This window comes from Oncorhynchus kisutch, linkage group LG4 (assembly GCF_002021735.2).
Source record: "Oncorhynchus kisutch isolate 150728-3 linkage group LG4, Okis_V2, whole genome shotgun sequence".
Classification (NCBI taxonomy): Eukaryota; Metazoa; Chordata; class Actinopteri; order Salmoniformes; family Salmonidae; genus Oncorhynchus; species Oncorhynchus kisutch.
Window position 1 is genome coordinate 26,728,733 of NC_034177.2, and position 18,415 is coordinate 26,747,147.

General features: G+C 42.3%; 3 protein-coding genes across 13 annotated transcripts in view; 1 reads left to right on the plus strand and 2 right to left on the minus strand.

Annotated features, from left to right (window-relative positions):
• The window catches only part of LOC109889313 (RING finger and SPRY domain-containing protein 1), a 17,612-nt gene extending 12,226 nt beyond the window's left edge, over window positions 1–5,386 (minus strand). Inside the window, exons 1-3 of the mRNA XM_020480659.2 lie at window positions 5,033–5,386; window positions 3,808–4,256; window positions 892–944 (exon numbers count right to left, since the gene is read on the minus strand). Coding sequence (XP_020336248.1) covers window positions 892–944; window positions 3,808–4,169 — 415 coding nt within the window. The 5' untranslated portion in view covers window positions 4,170–4,256; window positions 5,033–5,386. The remainder of the gene's footprint in view (window positions 1–891; window positions 945–3,807; window positions 4,257–5,032) is intronic.
• LOC109889315 (PSME3-interacting protein-like) lies at window positions 5,359–17,908 on the plus strand. Of its 9 annotated transcripts, none has more exons than XM_020480666.2 (9): window positions 5,359–5,472; window positions 6,853–6,906; window positions 7,081–7,214; window positions 7,360–7,458; window positions 10,657–10,778; window positions 13,491–13,624; window positions 16,227–16,300; window positions 16,431–16,586; window positions 16,901–17,331. In XM_020480666.2, the coding sequence occupies exons 3-9, from the start codon at window positions 7,088–7,090 to the stop codon at window positions 16,903–16,905; spliced, it is 717 nt and encodes a 238-aa protein (XP_020336255.1). In that variant the 5' UTR covers window positions 5,359–5,472; window positions 6,853–6,906; window positions 7,081–7,087; the 3' UTR covers window positions 16,906–17,331. The 9 variants fall into 9 exon arrangements, 8 of the variants coding, with proteins under 8 accessions (XP_020336255.1, XP_020336257.1, XP_031678577.1 ...); XM_031822714.1 differs by lacking the exon at window positions 5,359–5,472 and adding an exon at window positions 5,505–5,818 and having other exon boundaries at window positions 6,294–6,906; XM_020480662.2 differs by lacking the exon at window positions 5,359–5,472 and adding an exon at window positions 5,505–5,818.
• The window catches only part of cpne2 (copine II), a 36,993-nt gene continuing 36,155 nt past the window's right edge, over window positions 17,578–18,415 (minus strand). For all 3 annotated transcript variants that reach the window (XM_020480660.2, XM_031822713.1, XM_020480661.2), the window contains exon 16: window positions 17,578–18,094. In XM_020480660.2, coding sequence (XP_020336249.1) covers window positions 17,987–18,094 — 108 coding nt within the window. In that variant the 3' untranslated portion in view covers window positions 17,578–17,986. The remainder of the gene's footprint in view (window positions 18,095–18,415) is intronic.

Genomic DNA, 18,415 nt, shown 5'->3' on the forward strand with positions numbered 1-18,415 from the left:
CTGATATAAGGTCCAGGAATAACTCCATTCTTCACTTTCCATAGCGGAGAGTCAACACCTGACTGCCCTGCCCCAAACCTACAACTCTCTCAACCATCAAAGGAAGAGATGCACTTATAAAGTAAACAGCACACATTTGTGGCAATGAGAGGGGACGAGACATGCTGGCGGGCAGGATACAGTAGTTAAGACCCAGTTAGGCCATGCTAAATCCACCTCTTAGATATCAGTCAAAGAAAGGCTCAGACCTGCCACTCACTAGCATAATGCTCTGGAAGCATGGGTCTTGTTCTCAAAATGAATAGCCTTAACAGGGAATAGTAAAAGGTTACAAACAAGGCTCTTCGGTCTCTCTTTATGTAGTGTTGTCTCTTGTCGTGATGTGAGTTTTATTTTACTTATTTATTTTTAATCCCAGCCCCTGTCCCCACAGCTGGCCTTTAGCCTTTTGGTAGGCCGTCATTATAAATAAGAATTTGTTCTTAACTGACTTGCCTAGTTAAATAAAGGTTAAATCAAAAATAAAAGGCTCATTAATGTAGAATGAACACATTCTAGCTGAAGGACCAGATGAGATTGACTAATAGGCAGGCAGAAAGGCACATTATGGCCTGAGGACAGGGACTGACTGGGCAGCCAGCATTAGCATCATTATGTCGGCTAGAAGAGCCTTGAACAACCTTAAGATCCACTAGTCATTGATATCCGTAGGTTACAGCTGACAAGAGGACTCACAAATTATTTCATTTAACACAGAGGAGATAAAGCATCAGAGGATAGAGTTCCTCTTACTGAAGAAAATGACAGTATCTTTCTGAAGAAATCTGGCCTGAAATCCATGTATTACATCATGGTACTGTATATGAGCAATCATAAGTAAATCAGTCTTACCCGTTTCTGCCATCTCATGCAGCGTGATCATGGAGTAGGGAGGCTCTTGGTCACTGGGAAAAAAAATGTGATGGTGAATAGAGAATCTTGTGACAATGAAGTTCAATCATTGTTTACGTCTGGTCTAAGCAGTTACGAAATTCAGATGACAAGTCGGAGGCAGGGAGAGTGGAGCAGTGTGATGGATGGGTGTGCAACTGTTGTCGTTTTGTCTGCGAGCGAGACTGGCCCACCGGCCTCCCTCACCCTGCCCGTAAATCTGACCACTAACAGCAGTCATACTGATCCCTGGGGAACCCCTCCTGGATAACACAAGAGGAGAATCTGTCTTCAAATCCAATCTTATTGGTTGCATACATATTTTTCTGCTGTCGTCACAGGTGCAATCCTTATGTTTCTAGCTCCAACGGTGCAGTAATAGACAATATACACAAATAATTAGTCCAGAATATACAGTACTATTCAAAGGTTCACACACCTACTCATTCAAGGGTTTTTCTTTATTTGACTATTTTCTACATTGTAGAATAATAGTGAAGACGTCAAAACTATGAAATAACACATATGAAATCATGGGGGGGGGGGGGGGGGGGGGTTTAAACAAATCAAAATATGAGATTCTTCAAAGTAGCCACCCTTTGCCTTGATGACAGCTTTGCACTCTTGGCATTCATCCAGCTTTATGAGGAATACTTTTCCAACAGTCTTGAAGTAGTTCCCACATATGCACTTGTTGGCTGTTTTTCCTTCACTCTGCGGTCCAACTCATCCCAATTGGGTTGAAGTTGGGTGATTGTGGAGGTCAGATTATCTGATGCAGCACTGCATCACTCTCCTTCTTGATCAAATAGCCCTTTCACAACCTGGAGGTGTGTTGGGTCATTGTCCTCTTGAAAAACAAATGATAGTGGGACTAAGCACAAACCAGATGATGGCGTATCGCTGTAGAATGCTGTGGTAGCCATGCCGGATAAGTGTGCCTTGAATTCTAAATAAATCACAGACAGTGTCACAAAGCACCCCCACACCATCACACCTCCTCCTACATGCTTCACGGTGGGAACCACACATGCGGAGATCGCCCGCTCACCTACGGAGTCTCACAGACTCGTCGGTTGGAACCAAAAATCTCAAATTTGGACTCATCAGACCAAAGGACAGATTTCCATCGGTCTAATGTCCATGAGCATTGCTCAAAGGTGAGCATTGCTCGTGTTTCTTGGGCCAAGCAAGTATCTTCTTATTATTTCCCTTAGCAGTGGTTTCTTTTCAGCAATTCGATGAAGGCCTAATTCATGCCGTCTCCTCTGAACAGTTGATGGTGAGATGTCTCTGTTACTTGAACTCTGAAGGATTTATTTGGGCTGCAATTTCTGAGGCTGGTAACTTGACTGAACTTATCCTCTGCAGCAGAGGTAACTCTGTGTTGCACTTGTAGGTTGCTTTACTTTCACCCTTGTGCCCAGTTCATCCCAAACCAGCTCGTTGGGGTTTAAGTCTGGAGATTGTGCTGGCCATTCCATGATTTGAAGCCTACCGTGTTGTTATTTTCTTCTAAGGTAGTTGTGACATAGCCTAGAGGTATGTTTTAGGTCATTATCTTGCTGTAGGATGGACCCCTGACCAACTAGGCATACACCAGAGGGTATGGCATGGCACTGCAAAATGCTGTGGTAGCCGTTTTGGTTGAGGGTGCCGACTCTGGATCCAGCCAAAGATCTCCAGACCATCACACATCCTCCTCCATGTTTGACAGTTGGTGTCACACACTGAGGAACCATCCTTTCGCCTACTCGACAGCATACAAAACCCTGTGTGATGAACCAAAGATTTAACATTTTGAGTAGTCCACTGGCAGTGCTTCATTGCCCAGGCAAGCCTCCTTCTTATTTTGCCATCTTAGCAATGGCTTTCTTACTGCCACTCGACCTGTCAAACCTGCAGCTTGAAGTCTTCTCTTCACAGTTGGAACTTGCTTACTTAGACCAGTGTTTAGCTGTGCTTGAAGCCGTTGTCCTGTGAGCCACCTATCACGCAAGCTGTTGACTATCAGAAACTTGTCTTCTGATTCTGTTGTGGCTTTGGGTCTGCCAGACCACCGTCAGAGTTTCCAAGTGCCTTTTGATGGTGTAGGAAACTGTACTCACTGACACCTTGGCTTTCTTTGCAATTTCTCTAAAGAAAATAACTACACTTTTAGGGGTTATAATGGTCCGTCTGTCTCCTTTTGTTAATGCCTTTTCCTCACCATTATGATAGCAATATAGTACTTCCTGCTGTACAATAATGTCCAAATAATGCTTAAGAGGGTGTAGTAACAGTCTGTTCCAACACTGCTTTTATACAGACAGAAGGATTTTGTAAGTAATCAACAAAAGTTGGGACACCTGTAGGAATTGTTAGTATCAAGGCCCAATTTACATCCATTGCTGCAGAACAGCTGTAAGTTGTTAACCCATTACTTGTTCCCTGAAAAAGGCCTAAAAAAAATAAAACTCTGAAATGTACATTATTTTTCAGTTTTTGGTAACAAACTTGTATTTTATATATATATATATATATCCATCCTCTGGCAGTTTACCACTTACCTTTGTACCATTTCAGGTTATTACCTGGACTTGATCTGCTTCAATTTCAATAAAAACTGGAAAAATGGGGGATGTTCTAAAACGTTTGACTAGTAGTGTGTATGTATGCATACATACATAAACACTCACTGAACAAAAATAGAAACCTCAAGACCATGTTAATGACCATGTTAGTGCCTGAAGTGCCAACAAAAGGGAGTGCATAATCTGAACAAACTGTACTACAGTCCTGACACATAATATTCAACTACACTTGTGAAGGGAAGCAATGTTTATTATGCATGCCACGGCCACTTGCTTAGTAGGAAATTATATTGCAAACACTTACTTGTCAACTAGAGTTCTGATGACAGCAAGTGTGTCCAGCACCAGCCCGTCCACATTTTGTTTCTTCCGGCGAGGTTCATGGGGTCCCCGTCCACGGCGGGGCGGTCTGACTGGGTCCCGGGGCCGACTGCTTCGTGCCTCCGGGTGATCAGCAGCAGTGTGATCAACTCGCCTGAGCTGCCCGCGAGTTGCCGATCCATCATCCACATCACTGTCTTCTCTACAAACACAGCTGTTTCCCATGGTTCTGGTTGTCCCGAGGCTTTTCCAAACCCGTAGTGAATGTTGCTGCTCCAAAGAGAGCAGTAGAACCTGTTCAAGGCTCCTGCTAGCACAGAATGCAATCCAAGAAGCTACTATCATATCATTTGGAGCACTCGTGGAGGCGTCTCATGACGATCCGGGTGTGGACGTCAATCATGGTGCTACTACTCTGCAGATGGATGGCAACTAGGAGGAGTGGCACAGATCAGCAGTGTTACAGTGAACAATAATCGTCATACAGGAAGGAAGTCCACGTGCACTTTCCAAACTCTGACCCGTGTAAAATAACATTGATGAAAAGAATACATGTTCAAGATAAACCAAATGCACTGAGAAATTAAAATATTTTGCTAGCTAGTGTTGTTGATTAACATTACAGAATATACTAGTTAGCTAACATTATATACGGCTATTTGGTACAGTTTAGTTGTTAGATTTCAGTCAAATTTACCTGGCTAGCTAACGTTAGTTAGATAAGCTTGTTATGACTAATTTATGCCAAGGCTAAATTGACTGGCTGTAACAACATCCATGTTGAAAAGGATAATGCGAGTTAGCTAGTGCTAACGTTACACAAAATAATGGTAAATAGCTAAAACAACAGTCATGTTGAAACTGCTAATGTGAGTTAGTTGTCTGGTTAACAGCTAACGTTTACGTTACACCAAAGATACTGGTATATAGCTAACCCTTTTGTATGTGGTGACCCCACTTGAAGCTATTTATTGTATATAATGAGAGACGTTTTATTGAACTGTAGCTAACTACAATTATTTTAACGTTACCAAATGAGTAAGCTAACCTGCTGACTGTTAGTCAGATAGCTAGCTAACTTAATAGCTAACATTAGCCATTTTTCACACCCCCATGTTACATGACAACATTAAATGTGGCTAAACTAGCTAATGTTTGCTCTCATGAGATGCTTGTTGGTTCTATATGGGCGTGAGCTAGCTACTTACCTTGCAAAATAGCTGGTAATGTCCTCTGATAGTTAACGAGTTACGACAATCATGAAGATGAATAGGCCCCTGAAAAGCTTTACGAGAAACGCTTTTACTTTAAACTAGCTGTCTACCCGTTAGCCAAGCTAGCTAGGTAGCTAACTAAACAAAAAGGGGAGCTTGCAAGCACAAACTAGTTAGTGTAACGTTAGATGGTTAACGATCCCATTTAATCTGCTCTTTATTGATTCAACCGGGTACAACGCCCTCAAACCCATTTATTTAATTTTGTGTACGGCTGTACTGATAACTAACTAGCCTAGTTCCGTAGCGTCAGCTACCCCCCCACCCCCCCACGATCAGCTGTCTTCAAATGTAATGGGTGGTGCTGATGTCAATGCCAATGCCAATGGAAGTTCTCAACATTCAACACGACATCCAGCATTCTTCTACAACCAGTAAATTACGGTCTTATAATTTAGAATGTGTAATATGTATGTGGAAACGATATTGTTTTACAGGTAGCCTAAATGAAAATAAAGTATGTGCGTGCATTCAACCACAGCCTTCAGTTGTTTTATCAGCATACCGGTAGTTATTTTACTCTGAAAATGTATACTGCAGTTAAAATAATGGTTCGTTAGAGTTACACTATTTTGGACACTATATGAGTATGTATTATCATAGATTGCTACAATTATTCAGCCCATCGAAGATCGGATTAAACTATCGCCTTTGGTCCTTCACAAACTATAGTATGCGCGGAGCATATTTACTGTGACACGACGAGGCTCCGTGGATTAGGTAAAATTAACATAGCCAGCTAGCTATGTTGTTGTTTTTGTACTAACTATTACGTTAAAAAGAAATGTCACAATGTAACATCATTGGTTAAGTTGAACTATTTCAATCATTTTCGAACCTCATAAGGTTTTGTTTGGACATGATCGAAGCGGTATTGCCACGATTTATCACCGTGTTTCGTGCTGGCTAGTTTAGCTAATGGTGTTGGCACAGCGTTTTAAAATGTAGCTAGTATGTTTGGTGTTGGCTACTAGAAAGCTCTCTGCAGCTACACAATGTTTTTTTCTCATCAGTGTCTGTCAATGTGTCCCATATGTTAGCTAACATTAACGTGTAATGTGTCTCGTTTCTAATTGGTTAGCTAATCCATTATCTTGATTTGAGCCAGTAATAATTATTGAGTGACCAGTTAGGATATAGAAAACCTAGCCATTATGTATCAATTTAGGCCTAACGGTTACTCTACCACCCACAGAATTTTGATCTGCCCGGAGTACCCCTGAAGTACCCCTCCCCCCGTGTATTTTACCAGTAAACCTATGGTCTCATGACATAAGTATTCTCCAGTACCACCCCTATGGATAGGCCACGTACCCCAGGGAACGACTTGTTTAGTAGGTAATGTTATACCGAGATACTTATTTGGAAAGGCAAGTTACAAAAATAGAATGAGTATCAACCATAATAAAAACAACCCATACTTCAGTAATTTGTTTGATGTTGTATGATGGTAGAAGCTAGCTAAAATATAATTTGATAGTAGACCGCTATTTAACTACACTTGCTACAAACACATTTATTGAATCGACCACTAGAGGGAGGCATAGCCTTATCCATTGTCAACAGGCTGCAATGTTTTTACTTAATTTTTTACAAGGTTTATACTCTAACCAACCATGTAGAGTGTTGTGTGTAGCATTTTTTTTAGACTCTTATACTCTAATTGTTAATCTGACTTCCTACATGTCTCCCTTTGCATTCATATGCTTTACATTTTTCAACACATTACTCTTGAGTTATTTTCTATTCAACAGATGATTTCTTGACTTGGTGTCTGTTGTCTGCTTGGTTGAGTTGAGACAAATAAAGTAAGTTCTCAATCTCCACTGTATACCTCTATTTTGATGGATAAAAAACCCCACTTTGATCAATGATAACTCTTTCTTAGTATAGATTCGTAACATTTTTGGGGGTTAGTCTATTGTGGATGCTACTTGCTGCTGTTAAAGCTCAGATTTGTGCATGCACCTTTACTTTTCAAGGAGGGAGATGGCAGTGCCAGCGGCCGGGGGCGTAGACCTCAGTCGGAAATTTGTGTCAGAGACTGTGATCGAGGAGAAGAGGAAGCAAATACAGGAGGAATGGGAAAAAGTTAGGAAGCCAGAGGACCCAGAGGGTAAGCAATCTGCCATTAACTCCTCTCTTCCGCAAAAAATGCACACCGACACAAGCAATATCTTACATCATGTCTGTACACTTGTCTCTTCTAAACATCTGCATGCCTCTTGTTTCTGTTTGTTTGTGATGTCTCCCTGATACAGAGGCTCCTGAGGAAGAGTATGATGGGCGTTCACTCTTTGAGCGGCTACAGGAGCAGAAGGACAAGAAGCAGGAGGAGTATGATGAGCAGTTTAAATTCAGTAAGGGTTCCTCTCTCGTTTCTTTGTCCTTCTCCACTTTTGTTCCTATCACATTCTGGGATGTCACATTGGCTTTCTCAGATTAAACTTGCATCTATGGAATGGGGGGATTGAGTGAATGCCAAGAGTGTGCACAGCTGTCGTAAGGGCAAGGGTGGCTACTTTGAAGAATCTCAAATATAAACTATATTTGATTTGTTTAACACTTTTTTTGGTTACTACATGATTCCATATGTGTTATTTCATAGTTTTGATGTCTTAATGGCGCCGGAGGAGATGGCTGCCATTTTTACAATCCCCTAACCAATTGTGCTATTGTGTGTTTTTTCGCATTTATTTGTAACTTATTTTGTCCATAATGTTTCTGCCACCGTGTCTTATGACTGAAAAGAGCTTCTAAAAACAGCGTTTACTCACCCCGTACTGGTGGAATACTCGTTTTTTTTTTTACGAGTCGAACGGGAAGGATTTACTTCAGTCGCCCAATAATGCCCATCATTCACAGAAGAAAGAGATGGCGATATCGGGGACGAAGATCTGGGTGCCTTGTAAGGATCCGATGTTGAGCGTGTAATCTGCCTCTACCATCGGTCCTATTAGCCAACGTGCAATCAATGGAAATAAAATAGACAAACTACGATCAAGTATATCCTACCAACGGGACACTACAAACTGTAATATTTCAGTGGCTGAACGACGACATGAATAACATGCAGCTGGCGGGTTTTATGCTTTTTCGACAGGATAGAACAGCGGCCTCTGATAAGACAAGGGGTGAAGATCTATGTATATTTGTAAACAACAGCTGGTGCACGAAATCTAAGGAATTCTCAAAGTTTTGCTCGCCTGAGGTAGAGTATCTCATGATAAGCTGTAGACCACACTATTTACCAAGAGAGTTTATATATATTCTTCATAGCTGTATATTAACCACCACAAACCGATGCTGGCACTAAGACCGCACTCAATGAGCTGTATACAGCCATAAGCAAACAGGAAAACGCTCATCCAGAGGTGGCACTCCTAGTGGCCGGGGACTTTAATGGAGGGAAACTTAATTCAGTTTTAGCTCATTTCTACCAGCATGTTAACTGTGCAACCAGAGGGGAAAAAAACTCTAGGCCACCTTTACTCCACTTACAGAGACGCATACAAAGCTTTCCCTCACTCTCCATTTCGCAAATCTTACCATAATTCTATCCTCCTGATTCCTGCTTACAAGCAAAAATTAAAGCAGGAAGCACCAGTGACTCGGTCTATAAGAAAGTGGTCAGATGAAGCAGATGCTAAGCTACAGGACTGTTTTGCTAGAACAGATTGGAATATGTTCCGGGATTCTTCCGATGGCATTGAGGAGTACACCACATCAGTCACTGGCTTCATCAATAAGTGCCTCAATGACGTTGTCCTCACAGTGACTGTATGTACTGTTAGGTTCTAATTTTCAGAGTAAATAACTCACGGACACTAGAGAAGCTTAACCAAGTTTAATTCTTCCCAAAGGGTCGATACAGCTGTAATTCAGACAGACATGGCTTCCACCGTGGTAGTATTCATACCCCACTTTGGGTGGAGTCTCCTCCTTATCGCAAAACATTGCATCATTATTGCTAGGCAGGGAGCTAAGTGATATGAGCCTTAAACGGTTTCTCCCCTTACCAGTACTGCCACATGCGATTGTGTTCCCTGCACTCAGCCCCTCCCAAGCTTCATTATGGCACCCCTCATGTCTCTTTTGTAAGTAATGTTCCTATACTTCTGAGTATAACAATGTTCCAAATTGAATCCAGAATCCAACAGTACATACCCCAACCAGAAGCCATGGATTACAGGCAACATCCGCACAGAGCTAAAGGGTAGAGCTGCCGCTTTCAAGGAGCAGGACTCGGAAGCTTATAAGAAATCCCGCTATGCCTTCCAACAAGCCATCAAACATGACTAAGATTGAATCGTAACGCACCAGCTCCGACGCTCGTCGGATATGGCAGGGCTTGCAAACTATTAGACTACAAAGGGAAGCACAGCCACGAGCTGCCCATTGACACAAGCCTACCAGACGAGTTAAATTACTTCCATGCTTGCTTCGAGGCAAGTAACACTGAAACATGCATGAGAGCATCAGCTGTTCCGAATGACTGTGTGATCACGCTCTCCGTAGCCGATGTGAGTAAGACCCTTAAACAGATCAACATTCAGAAGGCCGCAGGGCCAGACGGATTACCAGGACGTATACTCCGAGCATGCGCTGCAGTGGAGCAGGTTGAGAGCTTCAAGTTCCTTGGTGTCCACATCACCAACAAACTAACATGGTCCAAGCACACTGAGACAGTCGTGAAGAGAGCACAACAAAACCTATTCTCCCTCAGGAGACTGAAAATATTTGGCATGGGTCCTCAGATCCTCAAAACGTTCTACAGCTGCACCATCGAGAGCATCCTGACTGGTTGCATCGCTGCCTGGTATGGCAACTGCTCGGCCTCTGACCGCAAGGCACTACAGGGGGTAGAGCGAATGGCCCAGTACATCACTGGGGCCAAGATTCCTGCCATCCAGGACCTCTGTACCATTCAGTGTCAGAGGAAAGCCCATAAAAATGTCAGACTCCAGCCACCCCAGTCTGCTGCTAAAGAAAAACCCTTGAATGAGTAGGTGTGTCAACTTTTGACTGGTACTGTATGTATAATAAACATTTATTGGAGTGGTGGAAACGATTTAGCAGCAGTGGGGCGCTGCTTCTAAATTAATATTTGAGGAATTTTGAACACGGGTCAGAGTCTGGACCCGTTGAGGACAAAGTATTTCATGTTCTGGTTGTGTGTATATGTGCACATGTTTATATTATGAACCTGTTTATGTGAACAGATGGAACTATGTAATACATCAGAAGAGGAAAATATGATCTAGTCTTGGAAATGACTCAAACCTGCTTCCTGGCATAGCAGCTTCCCTGCTTTTCAGTTTCCCTGGTGACCAGCCTACTATTAGTAGTTACCCTTGTGGCCGAATGTGTCTTGTAAAGTTGTATGCTCTTTAAGTAAGGCCATTTCAGGAAACTAGAAAGAGCTTTGTTTTGTATTTTCATATGGCATAACCATTCCCCAACTCCGCTTGACTTAAGTTGAAATGATCAGAGAGTATTGTTGTATTGGTACTATAGTGCTTAGATATTTTTTCCATAGAAATGTCTTTTCACCACAGAGAACATGGTCAAAGGCCTGGATGAGGATGAGTCTCACTTCTTGGATGAGGTCTCCAGGCAACAGAGCCTGGTGGAGAAACAACGCAGAGATGAGGAGCAGCATGAGCTAAAAGAGTACAGAATATCCTTTCAGTTTCAGCTGTATACTCACTCCATCACTGTAATTCTTTATCACACACACAGAGCAAAAACAGTGTATCCATTTTCATGTCATTTATTGGTAGAACATTTCTGTCAATATGGCAACATTACAAGCCAATTCATGCTTGATCCGAAAATGTAGTCGGAGGCTTCGTATGGAAGCCAAACCCACTGGTTCCAAGTCATCTACAAGTCTCTGATAGGTAAAAGCCCCGCCTTATCTCAGCTCATTGGTCACCATAGCAGCACCCACCTGTAGCACGAGCTCCAGCAGGTATATCTCACTGGTCACCCCCAAAGCCAATTCCTCCTTTTGGCCGCCTCTCCTTCCAGTTCTGTGCTGCCAATGATTGTAACGAACTGCAAATATCTCTGAAGCTGGAGACTCTTACCTCCCTCACTAGCTTTAAGCACCAGCTGTCAGAGCAGCTTAAAGAACACTGCACCTGTACATAGCTCATCTGTAATTAGCCCATCCAATCTACCTCATCCCCATACTGTATTTATTTGTTTATCTTGCTCCTTTGCACCCCAGTATCTCTACTTGCACATTCATCTTTTGTACATCCTACCATTCCAGTGTTTAATTGCTATATTGTAATTAATTTGCCACCATGGTCTATTTATTGCCTTACCTCTCTTATCCTACCTCATTTGCTCATGCTGTATATAGATTTTTCTACTGTATTATTGATTGTATGTTTGTTTATTCCATGTGTAACTCTGTATGTGTCGAACTGCTTTGCTTTATCTTGGCCAGGTCGCAGTTGCAAATGAGAACTTGTTCTCAACTAGCCTACCTGGTTAAATAAAGATGAAATAAAAAGAATAATGGAGGCCACTGTGTTCTTGGGGACCTTCAACGCTGCAGACATTTTTTTTGTACCCTTCCCCAGAACTGTGCCTCGACACAATCCTGTCCCGGAGCTCTACAGACAATTCCTTCGACCTCACGGCTTGACTTTTGCTCTGACATGCACTGTCAACTGTGGGACCTTATATAGAGAGGTGTGGGCCTTTCCAAAAGATGTCCAATCAGTTGAATTTACCACAGGTGGTTATAGGAACAGCTCAAGGATGATCAATGGAAACAGGATGCACTTGAGCTCAATGTTGAGTCTCATAGCAAAGGGTCTGAATACTTATGTCAAGGTGTTTGTTTTTTTGTGTTTTTTTTGTACTAAATTTGAAAACTTGTATTGGCTTTGTAATTATGGGGTTTTGTGTGTAGATTGATGAGCAACATTTTGTATTTAATCAATTTTAGAATAAGGCTGTAACTTAACAAAATGTGGAAAAAAGTCAAGGGGGTCTGAATACTGTCCAAATGCACTGTATGTGTGATCCAGCTTCTCTCATACTCCATGTGTTTCTTTCTCCGTCAGAGTTTTTTGGTGTTGAGCTTTTTGCTCTGTAGCAGTAGATGTAGGCTTGTCCTACCCCTCTACTCCCACTTTCACCTTAGTTAAGTTGATAGCCAGGAGTTGTCAGTCTGCAGACTTCAGGTCAGAATGGCTGTTCTTCCACCTTGTTAGTGCTCATGTTCTCAAACATGACTTACAGCACACCTCAAACACTGAAACACAGAGAACCACATTCTACATGCTGAGAAACCATTAGATTAAACAATATACAGTATGGGTAAGATTATAGTTCAAAGATGCCTGCATAGACAGTGACAGACAGGTAGTGACTAGTGAGAACTTGATTTGGCATATGATCATGATCTCCTCACAGTGAGGAGATGATTAGTCGACAAGTTGACACTTTCTTGTTGAAGTAGCTTTGCAACTTGATTTTTGTTGGTTTGTTCCTCATGAAGGACACTGGTAGCATGTCATTTTGTTAAGCAAAGTATGGTCTTTTCTCTTGACTTGTAGTGATTTTAATGCATCTATTCTAAAGTATGCTGTATGCTTTGCATGTCCACTTAACTGATATGTATGTTAATGTATGCAAAGCCACTCTCATGTCAGATATCTCAGCACTGCTCTGAGCTGTGGTCCTGTGTTGATTCATTCTAAATTCATCCATAGCTAATAACGTCAATGACTTGATAGCCTTCCTTTGTCTCGGTTAGGCTGTCATGTAACATGATGCAGGGGGCATGTTCAGAACATGATGCTATCATGTAAGCAAGAAGATACATGTTGCCTCTCTCTTTCCACTGACAATCAGGTTTGTCTGCAGATGGAGGAGGATGCGTTGTCGTGGCAACCAAATCCTACAGAGGGCTGGCTTGTACGCTGATGGGAGACAGTTGAAGCGCCTACCGCTGAGAACCTCCATCATAATATAGTCTTTCGTAATATAGTCATTTGTCCTAAGATAGTTTTCCCACCAGTGTCACGGGTTTTTCTTAGCTCCAAAGTGTGTCACATTTCTAGGGCAGTGATTGAGGCCCATAGACTAGTAAGTGGAAGGATCAGGCTGGGTTTATGAGGACACACCTGGACTGTGGCTAGAGCTCTGTGTACCATTTTGTTTTCCTGTACTCACTCACCCAAGCCTATTGGAAATTCCATTCTGACAGTCAGTGCCAGCCCAGTGGGCAGTATCCTGCTTGAGTCAAGTGAGATGTGAATTAATTGTGAGTCAGCTGGTGTCCCCATCACTCCTATCAGCAGTTTGTCACATCTAGGATCTGCACGTCTGTGTGTTCTCCATTTCCTCCTTAACTCCAGGATCTCACAGTGCTCTGAAAAAGCTGGCATCCAGTGAGAGTCGGAAGGAGCCAGAGCGGAGAGTGGGACCTAGACCAGCTGAGGTCAAGACCAGTCACCTGTCCCAGGCCCATCTGTTGGCCGGGGCAGTGAAGCGACGCAGGTGAGGCCAGGGGCCACAATACCTTTTAGACCTAGGTCACAGTTTTTACTGCATCTGAATATACTATACTGGTAGTATAGAGCAGTGGTTCCCAAACTTTTTATAGTCCCATAGCAGTTTAAACCTCCAGCTGTGTACCCCCTCTAGCACCAGGGTCAGCACACTCTCAAATGTTGTTTTTTGCCATCATTATAAGCCTGCCACACACACAGGGCCGAGAATCCACTCTTAAGTAGGTACGTGGTTGTAAACGGTATTAGTGTCTTAACAGCACGATTTGCCAAGGCAGGATACTCTTGTTGCAATTTCGATGAGGCTCTCTTGTTCAGATATCGGTAAGTGGACTGGAGACAGGGCATGAAAGGGATAATGAATCCAGTTGTTTGTGCCATCTGTTTTGGGAAAATAGTTGTGCACCCAACTCACTCGGTGCTTTGCTATATCACATTTGACATTGTCCGTAAGCTTGAGTTCATTTGCACACAAAAAAATCATACAATGATGGAAAGACCTGTGTGTTTTCCTTGTTAATGCAGACAGAGAAGAGCTCCAACTTCTTAATCATAGCCTCAATTTTGTACCTAACATTGACTATAGTTGCGGAGAGTCCCTGTAATTCTAGATTCAGATCATTCAGGTGAGAAAAAACATCACCCAGATAGGCCAGTCGTATGAGAAACTCATCATCATGGTCAGAAAATAATGCTCAGTAAAGAACTTTTAAGCTCGTCTCTCAATAAAAAATAAAAAAAATGTGTCAATACTTTACCCTTTGATAACCATCGCACTTCTGTATGTTGTAAAAGTGTTACATGGTCGCTGCCCATATCATGGCATAATGCAGAAAATACAAGAGAGTTCCGTGGCCTCGCTTTAACAGTTAACCATTTTCACTGTAGTGTCCAAAACATCTTTCAAGCTGTCAGGCATTCCTTTGGCAGCAAGAGCCTCTTGGTGGATGCTGCAGTGTACCCATGTGGTGTCGGGAGCAACTGCTTGCACGCACGTTACCACTCCACTATGTCTCCCTGTCATGGCTTTTGCGCCATCAGTATAGATACCAACACATATTGACCACCAAAGTCCATTTGATGTCACAAAGCTGTCCAGTACTTAAGAAATATCCTCTCCTGTTGTCGTGGTTTCTAGTGGTTTGCAGAAGAGGATGTTTTCCTTAATATACCCACCATAAATGTAAAGGACATATACCAGGAGCTATGCCAGGCCCGTCACGTTTGTTGACTCATCCAGCTGTAATGCATAGAATTCACTGGCTTGTATGCAAAGCAGTAATTGTTTCAAAACATCTCCTGCCATGTCACTGATGCATCGTGAAACGGTTTTGTTTGGTGGAGACATTGTCTGTATAGTTTTTTGGCCTTTTCCCCCAACATTGTCCCAGCCATATTTGCGGCAGCAGGAAGAATTAAGTCCTCCACAATAGTATGGGGTTTGCATGTCCTAGCCACTCGGTAGCTCACCATGTAAGACTCTTCTAGCCCTTCTTATTAATGGTATCTGTTGCTTTTATTACTACTCAAGAACGTCTTATTTTTCAAATTGGCATGTTTCTAAATGCCTGCGCAAGAGTGACGGTTTCATTGAGTTGTGAGATAGTACTTTTGCACATATAACACACCGTGGCTGAGGAAAGGCACTACTCCCAATATAATTGAACCCCATATCAATGTATTTCTCCTCATATTAGAGCCTCTTTGATGGTTCAACGTCCCTGTCTTTTGTTCTGTGCTTTCCTGGGTACGGAGGCAGTAGCTCTTCGGCTGCATCAGATTCATATCTGTCAGTGTCCATGCTAGCTGGGCTAACAACAAATGTAGAATTACTGATGCTAGCATTGGATGTGTTCGTGGAAGCAGAACAACTTGTGTCGTTGACAGGTGCAGGTGTAGTACTGCTGGTAGTGAAAGGACTACCAGTATTTAAATTTGTAAATATTTTTTTTAACCTTTATTTAACTAGGCAAGTCCAGTTAGGAACAAATTCTTATTTTCAATGATGCCTTGTTCAGGTGTAGAATGACAGATTTTTACCTTGTCCGCTCTGGGATTCGATCGTGCAACCTTTCAGTTATTAGTCCAACGCTGTAACCACTAGGCTACCTGCCGCCCCAGTAGAGTTGGTATGTGTCTCTATGGACGCGGGCCTTACTTTTTTAAACCGTTTATCCATTTTTAGAGCAAACGGAATGAACAGCAGCTACGTTTGGCTACACACGGGCCGGTTGTGGAATTCCCACGAGAGTAACGGTTAATTATTTGACTAGGCTACCTGTAATTGACATTGATATTTCGGTGAACACTGGATGGTTTAATTTTATTTTTGGGAGAGAAATGAGGCGAGGGGGAAGGGGAGAAAAAACTCACCCAAATGTGAAGCCCCGTTAGAAAATATGAATCGATTTTCTTTTTAAATTTTTGTGTACCCCAGACGGAATTGCACGTACCCCAGTTTGGGAATACCTGTGTTAGAGGAGGTCACAATTATGGGGGAGTGGTGGAGTTTCATGATGACTTTCATTATGGAAAACAGTGAATTGATCTGTAGGTTTCTGTGCCTTGTCTTACCTTTCTCTCTCCTGCAGCTCCTCACAGTCCTCAGACAATAGCAAGAAACAGAAGGTTGAGGAGTCTGCAGCATGGAATGGGGGCCAGACAGGTGGGCTGGAAGCATCTCGTATCACGGCTACTCATAATGTCACAACTTAATGCAGTAATAAGACTATGCCTCACACATTATGTGTTCACTGGTATCAGTAAGTGTGACTGACAGTGTGTTGTGCTCTCAGAGCAGGAGGCGGGCAGAGATGCGGGTAAGCAGACCTCCACAGTAAAGACGACAGGCATCCTCCACCTGCCATCGGCCGCCGTGTGTGTGGGCATCCTGCCGGGCCTGGGAGCCTACTCCGGCAGCAGTGACTCTGAGTCCAGTAGCGACAGCGAAGGTAGCGTGGACAGTGGCATCTGACCTATAAAGAGAGAGTCTGCAGATAGACACACACATTCACACAGTCTGCCAACACTTCTACTCCCATTGCTTTCACAGCTGTATGAGTTACTGTTGCTCTGTCATTTTGCAGCGTTTCTATCAAGTGTTTTCCAGCCCAAAGCTGCATAGTTAGTTGTGATTTACTTTCTTCATAATCACTAAATAATTAAAACCCCTTAAATGAACTTCAATGTCATTGTGGTTTTGATGTTGTGCATCCAAATATGACCCCCTCCCCCTCCTTTCCTCCCAATATGACATCTCACACAGTTTAAATCCCTGGCAGCCTAACCTGACGACATCCCCCTGCGGCTGCAAGCTGTGCTATTGGCCAAGGGAACAGTGACTGACATCTTGGGATCAAGGATGGGACTGCCACATCACATTCATACCAAACCTTAGAAAACATCAAGAAAGCAAGCCTGAGCTTTGTGGGCAGTCTCAGATGCAATGTATGTGGAAATATTTGTCCTTTTATTTTTGTGTATTTTTGAATGCGTCAGTGCAAATAATTCTGGATTTGAATGGACTTCTCTCCATTGAAATGTGTGTTTGATCATTGGAAGGTCGAGGCTTGGGGAGAAGAAAGTAAAGCGTTTTCTTTGTGTATTTGGTGTGACGAGTTGAATAATGAATGAATGATAAATGGAATGAAATACAGTTTGAATAAAATGGAAGTGATTTCTGTTTGTACTCATTCACATGCAGTCTTTAACCAATAAGAATAGAATGTAGGAATACGTTTCTCAGGGTGCTCTTTGTAGGAAGCCTTGTTGGTATTGCATACACATCTTAAGAAAATTCTCTCAATTGGATAAAGTGAAAAGTTGATTTAACCAGGCATATCCAGGATACTGATTGTTTCAAACTAACTTTTTGAAATGTTCAAGCATAATTAATTAATTGTGTTGCCTCGACCTTATGTTTCAGTCAAGCACCCAGCACAGTGACATTTCTGTATGTTTATTGACCTGAGTGGTAACGAATACATGGTGAACATTATAAAATCAAGAACGTCTTCAAGGTACAGTACAAGTACAACAAATTACAATTCACTGCATAAAAGGTACAGAAAAACTTTTCATAAACATTTTCTTTTGAAAACAGAACATTGTATAAATTTACATTCAGGGTAGAGTATATGCATTTCTAATTTTCTCTTCAGGGGACTGCAAAGTAGTATTCTTTGACACATACTGTATTTCTCTTCCACAAAGTCTTGCTTTCAGATAAGGTTAAAAAATCAGATGAATACATATTAAAAAACCTTTTCATGCACTTTTTCATTGTGTTTTTCTTGTAAACAGTGAATAGACATTTGCAACATGCATGATGATGAACCAAGGCCTTGGGATTTCACTCTGATGCTGTGTTGCTAGGCGACAGGTTCCTCTGTTTGAAGTACTGTGTGACCTGTTGCGGCAGCTCAGCCAATACTGATTTGGCTAAAGTTTCCTTTGGAGCCTGTGAGAACAAGACAGAAAAGTAAAAGTCACATTGAGATCTCTAAATATCAGTGCTTTTACAATAAGAATGCATTAGAATCAACTTTCATCCAGTTAATGGTTTAGAAGTAAGATATGGCTCTCCATACTCTGTATGGGGGAAAAAATCATATTTTCAGCAGATGGACTGAAGCTAGGATGTGCTCTCTCCTACTGTTGAGGAAGTCACATGGCCTACAGATCACCCACTCCCAAGGCTGTTTACACTCACAAAGTCAATCCATATCAGGATGTGTCATCTCTAATATGTCCTGCAACAACAACCTGTTGTTATATCTGA

What these genes read in the sequence shown, in the direction of transcription:
- LOC109889315 (XM_020480666.2), top strand. Translation starts at nt 7,088, where the DNA reads ATGGCAGTGCCAGCGGCCGGGGGCGTAGACCTCAGTCGGAAATTTGTG. An exon ending in TGATGAGCAGTTTAAATTCA is followed by an intron (nt 7,459 to 10,656) that starts GTAAGGGTTCCT and finishes TTTTCACCACAG; the next exon opens with AGAACATGGTCAAAGGCCTG. An exon ending in ATGGAATGGGGGCCAGACAG is followed by an intron (nt 16,301 to 16,430) that starts GTGGGCTGGAAG and finishes TTGTGCTCTCAG; the next exon opens with AGCAGGAGGCGGGCAGAGAT.